This window comes from Sorex araneus, chromosome 3, assembly GCF_027595985.1.
Source record: "Sorex araneus isolate mSorAra2 chromosome 3, mSorAra2.pri, whole genome shotgun sequence".
NCBI classification, from domain to species: Eukaryota; Metazoa; Chordata; class Mammalia; order Eulipotyphla; family Soricidae; genus Sorex; species Sorex araneus.
This window is the reverse complement of record NC_073304.1, coordinates 74055678-74068980: the sequence shown is the minus strand read 5'-3', so window position 1 is coordinate 74068980 and position 13303 is coordinate 74055678. Positions and strand designations below refer to the sequence as shown.

Sequence of the window (13303 nt, the reverse complement as noted above, 5' to 3'; positions counted from 1 at the left end):
TAGATGTAAGCCCCGGGCTGGAGCAATAGCAGTGGTAGGGCGTTGGCCTTTCACACAGCCAACCCATGTTCGATTCCTCCACCCCTCTCGGAGAGCCCGGCAAGCTACCAAGAGTATCTCGCCCGCACGGCAGAGCCTGGCAAGCTACCCATAGCGTATTTGATATGCCAAAAACAGTAACAATAAGTCTCACAATGAGACGTTACACAGTGCCCGCTCGAACAAATCGATGAGCAACGGAATGACAGTGACAGTGACAGCCACACTATTTCCTACAATTTGTTTTATGGTTGGTTCAGGGCTTACTCCTGGCTCTACTCAGAATTCACACTTTACAGTGTTTCAGGGGATCCTTTGTGGTACTGGGGATCCCAACCTGGGGTCGGCTGCATGCAAGGCAAGTGCCTTATCCACTATACTACTTCCTGGGCCCCATTCCAGTTTGATATTTTTCTTCTTTTGCTTTTGGGGCCACACCTGGCAGTACTCCTGGCCACGTGCTCAAGGGCTCATTGTGCCAAGGACTGAACCAGGGTTAGTCATATGCAAAACAAGGGCCATACCACCTTGTATTGGACATATTCTTCCATTGCCAAATGTTAGCAATAGCTTATTCTAATTTATTATAATTTTTTTCTATTTGCCTTTTTCTATTTTGTTTTGGTTTGGGGGCTACATCTTGCAATACTCAGAGCTTATTCTTAGCTCTGCACTCTGGGATAACTCCTGGTAGGCTTGGGGGACCATATGTGGTGCCGAGTATTGAACCCAGGCTGGTCACAGGCAAAGTAAGTTTCTTACCCATTTATACTATTGCTCCAATTCCTTTGTTTAGCCATTGTGTCCTGTGCCTACTCTTATTTTCTTTTCTATCTGCCTAAAGTTGGAGACTTTTAACTTACTTAAGCACATAATTAGATTTTAGTGACCTTGTAGCTGAACATCCTTATGGATTTGGGGAAGGGGGTTCTGGTGGGGGACACACTTCACAGAGCTTGGGGGTTGCTTCTAGAGGGTTCAGATGACCAGGCACCAAGCCCCGAGATCCCACATGCAAAGCACATGCTCCAGCACGTTAGCTCCCTTGTGCTAACTGTGCTCCTGGGAATCATTTTTCTCTCTCATTGTCACTGGTAAAGCCTCAGTAGTTTCATCTTTATCAACTGATGGCTAGGAGACACCCTGATGATAAGTAATGGTCTACTCCTCTTTTAAGTCTTATAAGAATTTCCTCAATAGATCCTGTCACTGGAAAACAAAAATATATGAAAAAAAAGACAAAAATATGTATGCAAAAAATGATTTAGCTGCATTCATCTCTAAACCATATAAGTGGCAAGGTGGAGAAGAAATACAATTTTATTTTCTGGCCTTTTTATTGTTATTCTGGCAATTTGGGCTTGCACTTTTATTTCTAGATATTAATCCACTGAGTATCTTCACGCTTAACCCCAACTGGTGAACATTACTCTAAAACATCGATAATTCAGTTAAAGACCACAGATGGGCCCTCTGTCCCTTAAATAGATTCTGTAGAGGGAAAGCCTTTTTCTGGACACAAAGCAATCCAAAAAAGTTGAAAACTGAGTTGCTGTCCAGTGAGGCAGGAAGGAGTGGCAGATTTGTAAAACCAAACCTGGAACTTCCCTGCACCATTCCTCTGTACAGTAGAAACCTTTCCCTCTCCTCTATCTAATCTATGTTAGCTGGTTTCTAAGGATACCCCCCACCAATTCTAATCTCCAATAAATATCTAGTCTAAATTAATCTCTACCCAATTACTAAACTTTTTTCACAGGCTCCATGGGGGGGAGATTTACCCTGAGACAAATAGTGGGCGGAGTGGAGATTTTAGAAAGAAAAAATATACAAGGCAAAGTGATCCCAGTATCAGAAAGGAAAATATTCTGCTGAGACTCATAATGCAAACATGTAAAACATACATGAATTTGCTATGAGGAAAAGGAATTATTTATGATTATTTAAGAGATTGGGGTATACTGAGCTGAGTTATGTCTTAGCTGGTTTATGCATGGGATGACTTGTTTTAGGAGAAACAGGTAGAAGGCAGCCTCATATTGCAGAGGGTAATTAAGGACACACGAAATTTTGCATGCAGAAATGCACAAACTGAAAATTCTCTAACTCAGTTTCTGCAGTCTTCCTGTAGATGCAGGCCAGGGTCTGGCCTCTTCATAGCACATAAAGGAAAATCAGGGGAAACAGCAGCAGATGTGAGACCTGGAGCCTGTTCCCACACCAGTTTTTTGGGGAGTGGGGAGGACGGAAGGGGTTGGGTCAAAACTGACTGTGCTTAGGGCTTACTTCTGGCTCTGGGGTCCGGGATCACTCATGGCAGTCTTGGAAGAACATATGGGTTAAGGTGGATCAAACACGGGTCAGCCACATGCAAGGCATGCACCTTATCTGCTGTACTACCACTCTGGCTGCCCTGACATGAGTTTTAAGCCAGATCTGAAAGCACTTTTAACTGAAGCTAGAAAACCTGGGTTTCTACCTACCCAAACCCCACCTAGCCCTCAGGTCATCCTCCCTGGTCCACTCTCATTGGATCTAATCCGCCAAGCTCAAGAATACAAAGCTTTTCAGATCTTTGCCAAAGTAATTTTTAAAAAGTGTGGTTTGTTTGAACAGTTACTCTGTTGGATCATCTTTTAGTAACATTCCCTCCCACCCCCCTATCTGCCCCCCTCAGTCCTGTATGATTACATCATCATCATCATCATCTTCCTCCTCCTCCTCTTCTTCATCCTCATCTTCAGGCAGTTCCTCTTCCTCCTCTTCCTCCTCTTCATCTAAACAAACCACCACTTCAGCTGGCTCAGGTAATCGAGAGTCAAACCAGTCCAGTACCTGCTGGGTGCTAAGCCTTGATGCCTGACTCAACTGAGGGATGTCTTTCTCCTGAAGCCGCTGGTGAGCTGCCCAGTACCTCTCCAAGGGTTCTATATCTGGTGGGGGTGGGGGGGTCGGCAGAGGTGGCGTGTCCCATTCATTCAAAGAGCGTGCTGAAGGCGGTGGTGTGGGAATAGCCAGGTCCTGGAAGCTAGGGGCACCAGGCACTGCGTTGTCCCGAAACCATTTAAGTTGCCCGTGCTTAAGGGCATAGCGTGTGTCCCCAAACCACTGAATAATCTCAGGCCGAGGTAAACCAGTGATCTGTTCTAATTTATGGTAATCTTCGCGCCGTGCCCATTGGCACTGTAAGAAAAATGATTTGAGGATAGCCAGCTGCTCTTTGGTTTTGCGCTTGGTCTTCCGCTGGCGCTGCATATCTGGGGAAAGGTACTCTGCCAGGCCGGCCCTCCCTGCTGCTGAGTTATTATTCCTTAGCTTGTGGGGCCAGGTTGGCTCCAGTGGAGAGGATGGTGCAGGTTCGCTGGATGACAATGGTTGTGGAAGACAGCCCGGGGGCTGCGGGGGTTTAGAGGTGGCAGCACCTCCATTAGACAGTACCTGGAAAGAGGAAGAAGAGGTAGAGGAGGAGGGTGGAGTCACTTTAGATGGTGACTCGGGCTTATAACTACTGGCCAGTAAGGGGAGTGGTTGGGGCTGATCCCTAGCCTGTGGCTGGAGAGCTGTGGAGTGGTTCCAGGAAGTAGGACCAGAGCTATGCGGTGGGTTGGGACCCCTGCCCACCTGTTCCTTAGGGAGGCCACTGCTTTTAAGATCGTGCCATAACTCTGGTTGGTGGGGGAATGCCTCACCGCCAGGGGCCATCGAGGGCTTTTTTGCTTTCTGGTGATTCAGTGGCTCTGGGGAATCCCCAGGCTCTACCTTCAATCCTTTGATTTGGGTGGCCTTGCTAACAGCCATGGGCACTGATGTTCCAGCTTGCTCAGATGGCGGCAGGGAAGGAGGTGCCTCCTCTGGGGGCCGCCCCACATGAGTGAAAGAGATGAGGGATTTGAAATGGAGCTGGTCTCGATGGTAGGCCACTCGTGCTCGAGTCTCTTCTATTTCTTCAGATGACCAGCTGATGCCACAGCGAAGGCGCTGGGCCATGAACCAAGTCTTGACTTTCTCCATCTGCAGCCCATAGCGGAGGCAGAGGAGGGCGATGTCTGCTAGACTGGGATAGGGAAAGTAGCTGAAGGTTTGTAGCAAATGCTCGTTGCCATCCAGCTCACTCGTCTGGGCTGCCTGGGTCCACACAAGCTGTAGTTCTTCTGAGATTGGGGGGAGGCAGATGAGCCCCGTAGGAGAGCTGTTAAGACTGCTGGCCTCTTTGTTAGGAGCCATGGCGTTTTCTGATTTGTGCTCCTCAGAGATAGCTGGAACAAGAAAAGAAACAACCCAGTCACTGGGACTCCTCTTTCCATCCACTGCCCAGTTTCTACCAAAAAGGCTGCTGGCTTCCAAAACCGCTTTTTTGACTGTGACGTGCCAAATTGCTTTTAAGGTGCTATAGATTTTCTTGTTTTAATTTTCATAACCTGATGATGGGTTGGAGCACAGCAGTTGGGCATTCGCCTTTCACGCAGCCGACCCGAGTTCGATTCCTCCGCCCCTCTCAGAGAGACCGACAAACTACAAACTACCGAGAGTATCGAGCCCGTGAGGCAGAGCCTGGCAAGCTACCTGTGCGTATTGGATATCCAAAAACAGTAACAATAAGTCTCTCAATGAGAGACGTTACTGGTGCCTGCTCGAACCTGATGATCAGCATCTGCTCTAATTAATTCCTGTTCTATGTATGGAAAAGCCAAAGTCCACAGAAGGTAAAATACTCCAAGTTCCCACGACTAGCAAGGTACTGTCACCAAAACAAACTGTCTTGGGCTGGAGTGAGAGCACAGCCACAGCAGGTAGGGCATTTGCCTTGCACAAGGCTGACCCTGGTTTGATTCTCAGCATCCCATATGGCCCCCCCCAAGCACCACCAGGAGTAATTACTGAGTGCATGAGCCAGAAATAACCCCTGTGCATCACCAGGTGTGACCCAAAAAGAAAAAAAAAAAAGATACTGTCTTCAGGGGGGTGAGGTTCTGGAAGAAAACCCATCTTTATGTAACAGGGCCTTCACCCTCTACAGTCATAGAATAAGTTACAAAATGAAGACTCAGTGGTAAGGACAAAGGGAGCCATAATCTCAGCTGTTACAAATGCTTATACTGTAGCGCCTAACAAATCAGGATTGTCTCAGGACTGTGGAGGAATGTTCTCCTGCCCATCTCCTTATCCCTTGCCCTCCATGGTGCTGCTGTAGTTTTGGTGAGGGGTGAAGAAAGGGGAGGAGGGGTGTCAACACCTTTAAGCACCAAACCCCAAACCAGTTCTATTTTTTTTTTCACAGTAGGAAGTAGGGCGGGCACCTGAAAGGGGCTGATTGAAACCCTCAGGGTTTGGGTCCCCAGGGGTTTGGGAAAAGGGAATGTTTCCTCCCCCCAATCATCCTCAGAACAAAGGTTATCCCCTCCCCCCCAGCCTTTGTCTCTTCCAACTGCCGGGTCTCTCTCCAGGGAGTCCCAGGGCCAGGACTTTAACAGCCCCCACAACCTAGGGCGGAAGGCCTGTGGCTGGTTATCTCACCTCCGGACTTGGTGAGCTGGGAAACTGCAAACAAATCCTGCAAGCCCCGCAGCACCACCATTCCCAGATGTGCGGATAATGTGGGCACCAGGGGCACAGCCCCGCCATGCTTCTTCCCTGAAAACTCGGGTTAGAACTATTCTGAGGACCGAATTTGCACTCAAATGCCACATGAGGACGTTCACCTCTTTAACCCACCTTCTACCCTCTCCTCGATGAATGCTCAGTTTCTAAATAGTACTTCTGCTGTGTTAAGGATAGACCAGGATTTCTATATCAGTGTATGAAATGAGAAAAAAAAAAATCTCAAATCCAAAATGTGGCATAGTAGTTAAAACCAGAGTTTTTCATGTGATGTTTTAAAAACCTTGAGAGCAGTTTAACTTGCCACCATTCCTTTTGTAACAAGCAGATGTTAAAACTAAAGACTGTAGGGGGCTGGAGAGATAGCACAGCAGGTAAGGCGTTTGCCTTGCACGCGGCTGACCCGGGTTCGAATCCCAGCATCCCATATGGTCCCCCCAGCACCGCCAGGAGTGATTCCTGAGTGCATAAGCCAGGAGTAACCCCTGTGCATCGCCGGGTGTGACCAAAACAAAACAAACAAACAAAAAACTCTAAAGACTGTATATCCTCGAGGCCAGAGCAAATGAAGGCAGCAAGATGGAGTAGGTAGAAATGATTCTTGGCTACAGTTAACCTGTAGTCTTAGTCCTTGTTCTGCCTCTATCAGCAATGTGATCTTGGGTAAAATTTCCTGATTTTTTTTGCTTTTTGGGTCACACCCGGCAATGCACAGGGGTTACTCCTGGGTTCTACACTCAGGAATTATTCCTGGTGGTGCTCAGGGGACCATATGGGATGCTGGGATCCGAACCTGGGTTGGCCGTGCTCAAGGCAAACGCCCTACCTGCTGTGCTAATCCTTCCAGCCCCAAGTTTCTGATTTTTTTAAAATGAATTTTCTCATTGTTGAGAGAGAGAGAGAGAGAGAGAGAGAGAGAGAGAGAGAGAGAGAGAGAGAGAGAGAGAGAGAGAATGTGTAGATGGTCTTTATTCTCACCCATCCATTACCAACTGTGTGCTGGTAGCAGGCGCAGAGGGGATGCCCAAAACAGCTGTTTATAAACAAATCCTACTTAGTGAGGCAGATATGAGATGAATCATGACTCAGCCACTGCATAGGATACTGCTTGTTCATTAGTTATTGAACATCTCTAAGCTTTATTTTCTAGTCAGAAAAACTAAATTATATGGGCCAGATAATAAATCAGATAACTTGTCTTATATGCAGCTGACCCCAGTTTGATCCTCAGCACCACATATGGTCCCCCTGTATTGCCAAGGAGTGACCTTCGAGCACCTCTGATTGTGACCCAAAAGAGCAAAAAGAAAAAGGTCACAATGCACCTAACCTTGAAAGTCTATGACTAATGTGTAGTGGTTTGTTTTCTTTTAATAAGGCCCTTTAATACTTGAAGGGCTGGAGCTTTGTTGTTCAGTGGGCAGGGCTCTTGCCTTACATGCAGCAGACTCTAGCTTGATCCCTGCACCAAACCCCTTGAGCCCCAGTAGGAATGATCCCTGAGTTGAGAGCCAAGAGTAAGCTTTGAGCACTGCAAGGTATAGTGGACACCCCCGAACCCCCAAGTAAACAATGCACTTGACATTACACCTAGAACAAAGTAAAGGCCGAATAAATAGAAGCTTTATCTTCAGCCTCCCAGGTGATGTAAGGTAATGTGAACACAGGAAATGGACTGCTTTAAAATGACTCTCCAGTCTGCTTTTGCCAAGTCCTAATTCTAATGAGCAGCAGAGGAAAGTAGATTATCTATGACTTTGTGCTTCTTATATATTGGGGAGTTGGCTATCATGAGAATGAATTTTGCTGCTTTCAGATAAACGAATTCATGATTTGTTTTTGATTGCCAGTTGGAGAGCCAATGTGGTAGCTTTATCTTTACCTTCCAGGTTCGCCCCAGCAGACACTGAGTGGTCTCTGAGGAGCTTGCTCACATGGCCAGGGGCTAAACCACCACTGAGAAATCCTTGGTGCTCCTGAAACACCAAACTGAAGCTGGAAAAAATAAACCAAAACTATGACCGCCAACACTTGATATCTATATAATCTACTTGTGCCCTGTTCTTTAAGGACAATAACCTTAGATGTGAGGGAACTGTAGCATAACAAAGCAGTCTGTCAGATGAACATTAAAGCAGGCACAGCTAGAAACCAAAAATGAAACATTTGCTTTTGTTCAAGTTGTTTTCTATCCTTCAGATTCTCTTGGTATCACCTAGTTACTTCGGTGTAACATGCATTAATGCAAGTAACACATTTGATTCACTGCACACATATGAAATAGTGCCTAAATTAAGGCACTGCTGTATAACTGTTACCTCCCCTAAAAGTGAAAGAATATGACTTTGAAATAAGAAAAAACTTTACCTGAGTAGTTTCTAAGAGCTATAGCAGGTTGAGTAGACCCCACTTGTACACACTAATAATTTATGGGGTTTGTTTTGTTTTTTTGGTTTTTGGGTCACACCCGGTGATGCACAGGGGTTACTACTGGTTCTGTACTCAGGAATTACTCCTGGCAGTTTCCGGGGGACCATATGGGATGCTGGGAATCGAACCCGGGTTGGCCACGTGCAAGGCGAATGCCCTATCCGCTGTGCTATTGCTCCAGCCCCAAGGTGCCTCTATTTTGGAGGATGGAAAAGGAAAGGAATAAAAACAAGAAAAATAGGGGCTGGAGTGATAGTACAGTGGGAGACGTTTGCTTTGCACGCGGCCTACCTGGGTTCGATTCCCAGCATCCCATATGGTCCCCCAAGTACCTCCAGGAGCAATTACTGAGCGCAGAACCAGGAGTAACCCCTGAGCATCGCTGGCTGTGATCCAAAAAGTAAAAAACAAAACAAAACAAGAAAAATAGAATTTGAGGGTAGAGATGATAGTGGTGGATTTTTAATTTTTAATCATTATTAAACTTATATCCTTATTAAATATGCCAAATATACCCGACTGGAACTTAAAATTGTGAGTGAAAAGGGATAATACCCTTCAGTCTCTTTGGCTTTCCATAACTGGGCACCTGGCAGTAAAGAATAACCTTAAACACCCAGTCTAGGTGTTCACACATTTATGGTGGAGATTAGACTTGAGCACAGCTTATAGTCACAGGAGACAGTTCAAGAGGGTGACTAAATATCACCCTGTTAAATACTGTGGGCCTTTATTCTGAGAACTGCAGTACTGTTTGAAGAAATGCTACAGTGATGCAATTTTAAGGGCCTTAGAGAACTTACAATGATAATCCACTGATGTGCTTAACTTTTTGAACACTGAGCTTATATGAGAATCAGATAAGTTACAGATCTGTAACTTTATGACCCCTCCCTCCCAAATCAGCATTCACACTTACACACTATATACATAATCTCAAGGGGTTCACTGACTGCCCAGAAGCCCTGGAAAGAGCCCCTAATTTATGTACTCTGAACAAACACAATGATGTTAACTGCTAAGAGCAACAAACAGCTTGATATGCATGAACGATAAGAGTAGGCTCAGGAGAACTGAAGTCTGAAAGGGACCAGGTATTAGTGACATTAGTGGCAGTGGAAGAGTGGAGTGTCCAGCTGGGGTAGGAGCCTGGCTTAAGTGACCTACAGGATCACATGAAAGCCACAGTACTGGCACTATGAGTGGCTGGGAGGTGCTCCCCCCTGTGTGACTCCTGCTTCCTTCATCTGCCCGGTGTGCTTGGCCCAGTTGTGTGTGATTCCAAACCCACTTAGGACATTTGTTTTTCTCTACAGAGTAATATAATTAAACACACAAGCCTACAAAAACTAATACATTAAAAATCGTTCCCATGAAAACAAAAGTGCTTTGAAAAAACAATAATGGAGTGTACATCTATTTTTCTTTTTCTTTGGTTTTTGGGCCACACCCAGCACTGCTCCCAACTTACTCTTGGCTCTAAGTTTAGTGATCACTCCTCCTGGGACCACATGGGGTGCCAGGCTGCATTCAAGGCAAATATCTTAGCCACTGTACTATCCCCTCAGGCCCCAAAGAGGGTAACAAGGAATGTGCAAGACAAAGGGAAAAAAAGGACTGGAGAGACAGCTTCAAAAATCTCAAAAAAATTTTCTATATTTTGATTGGCTCAATAAAGTTTTAATTTCTCTCTCCATCTCAGAGAAATCAAACCAGGAAATCATAGGTGAGACACAAGGGTTTTCATCTCAGACAGCACACTAGAATTATCAGGCAAACTTAAACCAGGGCACCCTCCTCCTCCTAATTTAATTAGTCTGGATCCTGGCCCAGGCAGTCCAAAGCTTTACAAGCTTTCAGGGTGTAGCCAAATTTAAGATTCAGTTGTGTAGTTGTATTAGAAAGACAACTGGGAACTTGAGCACTAGCATTGAGAAAAACCCTCATCCCCGAAAATACTGAAATGAACCTACTTTTAATTCTTAAGCTATGTATTATTTAAAATTTCCCAGCCGAAACTGGCTTTTAAGGTTCTTGCGATTACTGCCTTCCCGAGTCATATAATATATAGTCATATAATATAAAGAGGTTCCAAATGTATGGTGAGGAAGTTCGTCTGGGAAGAGGTACCCTAATGGGGGCCCACATTACCAAACAGGTCTCGGCTTGAGCTTTCTCCTTTCGGTTTAGAAGCCTCCTGTAGTTGGGCGCAACACCAGGAACCTCTCGGGACTCGGTTCTCTTTCCTACGTGGTTTTCGGATACGGCTGGATAGGGGTTCAGAGGGAGCGCCTGTCGTAAGCCTCTTGGTCCCCAAGGCCCTGCCTCCCCAAAGTCGGTGCAGGTCTCGCAACGTGTGTTGAGGTCGCCATGAGAGGGGGTGGGGGGTGCTGGAGGAGAGGAGGCCTTGGGAAGGCAACGTTTCTCCTACCCTCCATTTCACAGTCAGTCTCGATGGCTCAAAACTGGGTCAGAGAACAAAAAAGTTGGTGCACTTGGGGCGACGAACCCCAGGGAGTTAGGCGAACCCTAATCCTCCCCTCGCCAAGGGCGTCCCAACGCAGCCTTCCCCTCCTCCCTACACACCCACTCGCCCTCCCCCCCCACCCGTTACAACGGGAAACCAAAAAGTCCGGAGGAGGAGAAAGGAGAGAACGGGGGCGACTTCGAACCTAGAATTCTCCAACCCGCCCCCCCAACACGGGGATGGAGCTCCGGAGGTCGGAGATTACACAGGGGCTGGGAAGCGAAGTCCCAGGGGCTGGGGATCACTCACCGCTGTCCGGCCCGGGCGGCGGCTCCCAGCCTCGCACCAGGGGCCGGGGGGTGGGGGGAGGGGAGAAAGGGCAGGGGGTCTCCGGGGTGGGAGTGGAGCTGCTGCCCGCTGCGGCCTGCTCCGAGCCACCCGCGCGGAGGGCAGGGACCGGGACTGCCCCTCCCGCCCCCGAGAGCGCGCCCGTCTAGCCCAGCCCTGCTCCAGCGAGTTGGAGGCGGGGCGGACGGGAGGGGCGGTGCCAAGGCGGCCGAGTCCTGATTGGTGGGCGTAGGTGGGCAGGCCCGGCCGAAGGTCCTGGACCGGCCATTGGCTGCGTGGGACCTCGGCTGAAGTCTTCTATTGGCTGCGTGGGCCGCGACCGCGGTGGCTATTGGTGCACGAGTCGGGAAAGATGTCCCCGGGGACCAGGATGCCGCGAATGGTACTTCCCCCCACACCCTTGCCCTATCCGAGTCGGACCTTTGGAGTGGACCGGGTTCCTTTCCTCTCCTCTCGGAATTTCCTAGGATCGACAGCACTTTGCTGAACTTTTTGGCCCTCCGAGAACGGAAGGAAGACCCTTCAGCAATCCCCTTGACAACCTTAGGCACGGGCAGCGCCGGCCCATCTGAGACCAGTTGCCGTCCATCACTAAACGAAGTGCTCGCAGCAACGGGAAACTCGCTCTCGCGAAGGATCAAATATCTTGTCAACCGGAAGAACGAGAATCCCAGGAGCCCGCGCCTTTTGCCGCTTCAGTTCCCAACGTCTGGTACCAATGGGGAGTTGCAAAGAGGGCGTCACCTCTTTGGAACCCCCATTCTTCCTTGCCCTAGTAACTGGGGGAGTCTTATATTAGGATCTCGGGATTTTTACTGCCAAATAAGGAACGACAATAAAATTAACTCCACACCAAAGCACTATTCCATACACTCGGAAGTTCTGGACCAAAAGTTTGGCCATTTAATGGTTTCAGTGTCTTTGCTAAAACTTGGGAATACCTCCTGAAGTGACTTCTGTTCTCATGCGAGCCTCTGAAAAGGACTTTTGCCTATTTAAGTCACAATATCTAATATCGCTACAAAAATGTATTAAAAATATTTCAGAACGTGTCCTGGCTTCTGTCAGACTCCCCAGTCAAGCACCATAACTTTCCCCCTACACCTGAGTCATTGCTCCATGCCCAAGCAGCGCTTCCTGATTGCCAGACATCAGGAATCTTTAAGCGCTAAGCCTCATTGTCTGTTGCTGCTTCCTGTATTTGCCCTAGTTTCTCCACACCCCATTTTAAAAGCAAAGGGTTGTTTTGGGTTTTTGTTTTTGTTTTTGCTTTTGCTTTTTGGGTCACATCCATGGTGCTTAGGGCTTACTCCTGGCTCTGCATTCAGTAATCACTCCTGGTGGTCCTCAGGGAACGATATGGGATGCCAGAACTAGATGAACCTGGGACAACCACATGCAAGGTAAATGCTCTACCCACTATACTATCTCTCCGGCCCCTGAACCCTGACTCAACATGTGGGTTTCTTCACCCACAATTCCAGGGACAAGTGCCTGAGAATAGTGATTCATCAAGTCATTCTCATTGTAGAAAGATTAATTTTCCATTTTGGGGGGAAACTTTTGCCTCTCTGTTTGCCTGGATCAGATACACATTTCTCTACCCTATCGCTAAATATTCATTTTTGTGCTTAACATTTATTTAAAAGGGCTCCAGGGGCAGGGCAGAGAACTAGTAGAGCAGGTAAGTCACTTGGCCTTGCACAATCCCCGACACCCCATATAATCCCTCAGGGCCCCCAAAGGAACCCTGAGTCAGACTAAACCCAGAGCCAGAAGTAAACCCTGACCACTGTCAGGTATGGCCTCCAATCCAAAACTAAAGGTGCCAGTGGGGCCAGAGAAACAATACCATAGGTAAGGCACTTGCCTTGCACCCAAGTTCAATGCCTGGAACCCTGACCTGACTCACCAGAAGTATACCCTGAGCACAGAGCCAGGAGTAAGTCCTGAGCACTGCTGGGGATGGCCCCAAACCCAAAGTATATAAAAATGCTTTAGAGGGGCTGGAATGATAGCACAGCGGGTAGGGCATTTGCCTTGCACACGGCAGACCCGGGTTGGAATCCCAGCATCCCATATGGTCCCCTGAACACCGCCAGGGGTGATTCCTGACTGCATGAGCCAGGAGTGACCCCTGTGCATTGCTGGGTGGGACCCAAAGAGCAAAAAAAAAAAAAAAAAAGCTTTAGAATTTTTATGCTCCTGACACCTCAATACTTGTATCTACTCCTGGGACTAACTGTGGTGAATTTCTGGAATATTTTGGAGCAGATGGCTCCAGTGCCGTTTCCTAAGAAGTTCTGCAGTTGAAGCGTGACACCAACCACAGCAGCAAGTATTGAAGACATGAGGTGCCAAAAGCCGTGATGAGAGGATGTGGAAGGAAGTTTTTGGACAAACCAACCTACCACTATGAGC

General features: G+C 47.6%; 1 protein-coding gene across 2 annotated transcripts; it reads right to left on the bottom strand.

Annotated features, from left to right (window-relative positions):
* Positions 1 to 1352: 1352 nt before the first annotated feature.
* HOMEZ (homeobox and leucine zipper encoding) lies at positions 1353 to 10997 on the bottom strand. 2 transcript variants are annotated; one of them, XM_004609468.2, is made up of 2 exons: positions 10844 to 10997; positions 1353 to 4295 (listed from the first exon to the last, which is right to left on the bottom strand). In XM_004609468.2, the coding sequence occupies exon 2, from the start codon at positions 4261 to 4263 to the stop codon at positions 2713 to 2715; it is 1551 nt and encodes a 516-aa protein (XP_004609525.2). In that variant the 5' UTR covers positions 4264 to 4295; positions 10844 to 10997; the 3' UTR covers positions 1353 to 2712. The 2 variants fall into 2 exon arrangements, with proteins under 2 accessions (XP_004609525.2, XP_054989677.1); XM_055133702.1 differs by lacking the exon at positions 10844 to 10997 and adding an exon at positions 10219 to 10558.
* Between the last annotated feature and the right edge of the window lie 2306 nt (positions 10998 to 13303).

Bases quoted from the DNA above. Each gene is read 5' to 3' on its own strand.
- HOMEZ (XM_004609468.2), bottom strand. From the start codon at position 4,263: ATGGCTCCTAACAAAGAGGCCAGCAGTCTTAACAGCTCTCCTACGGGG.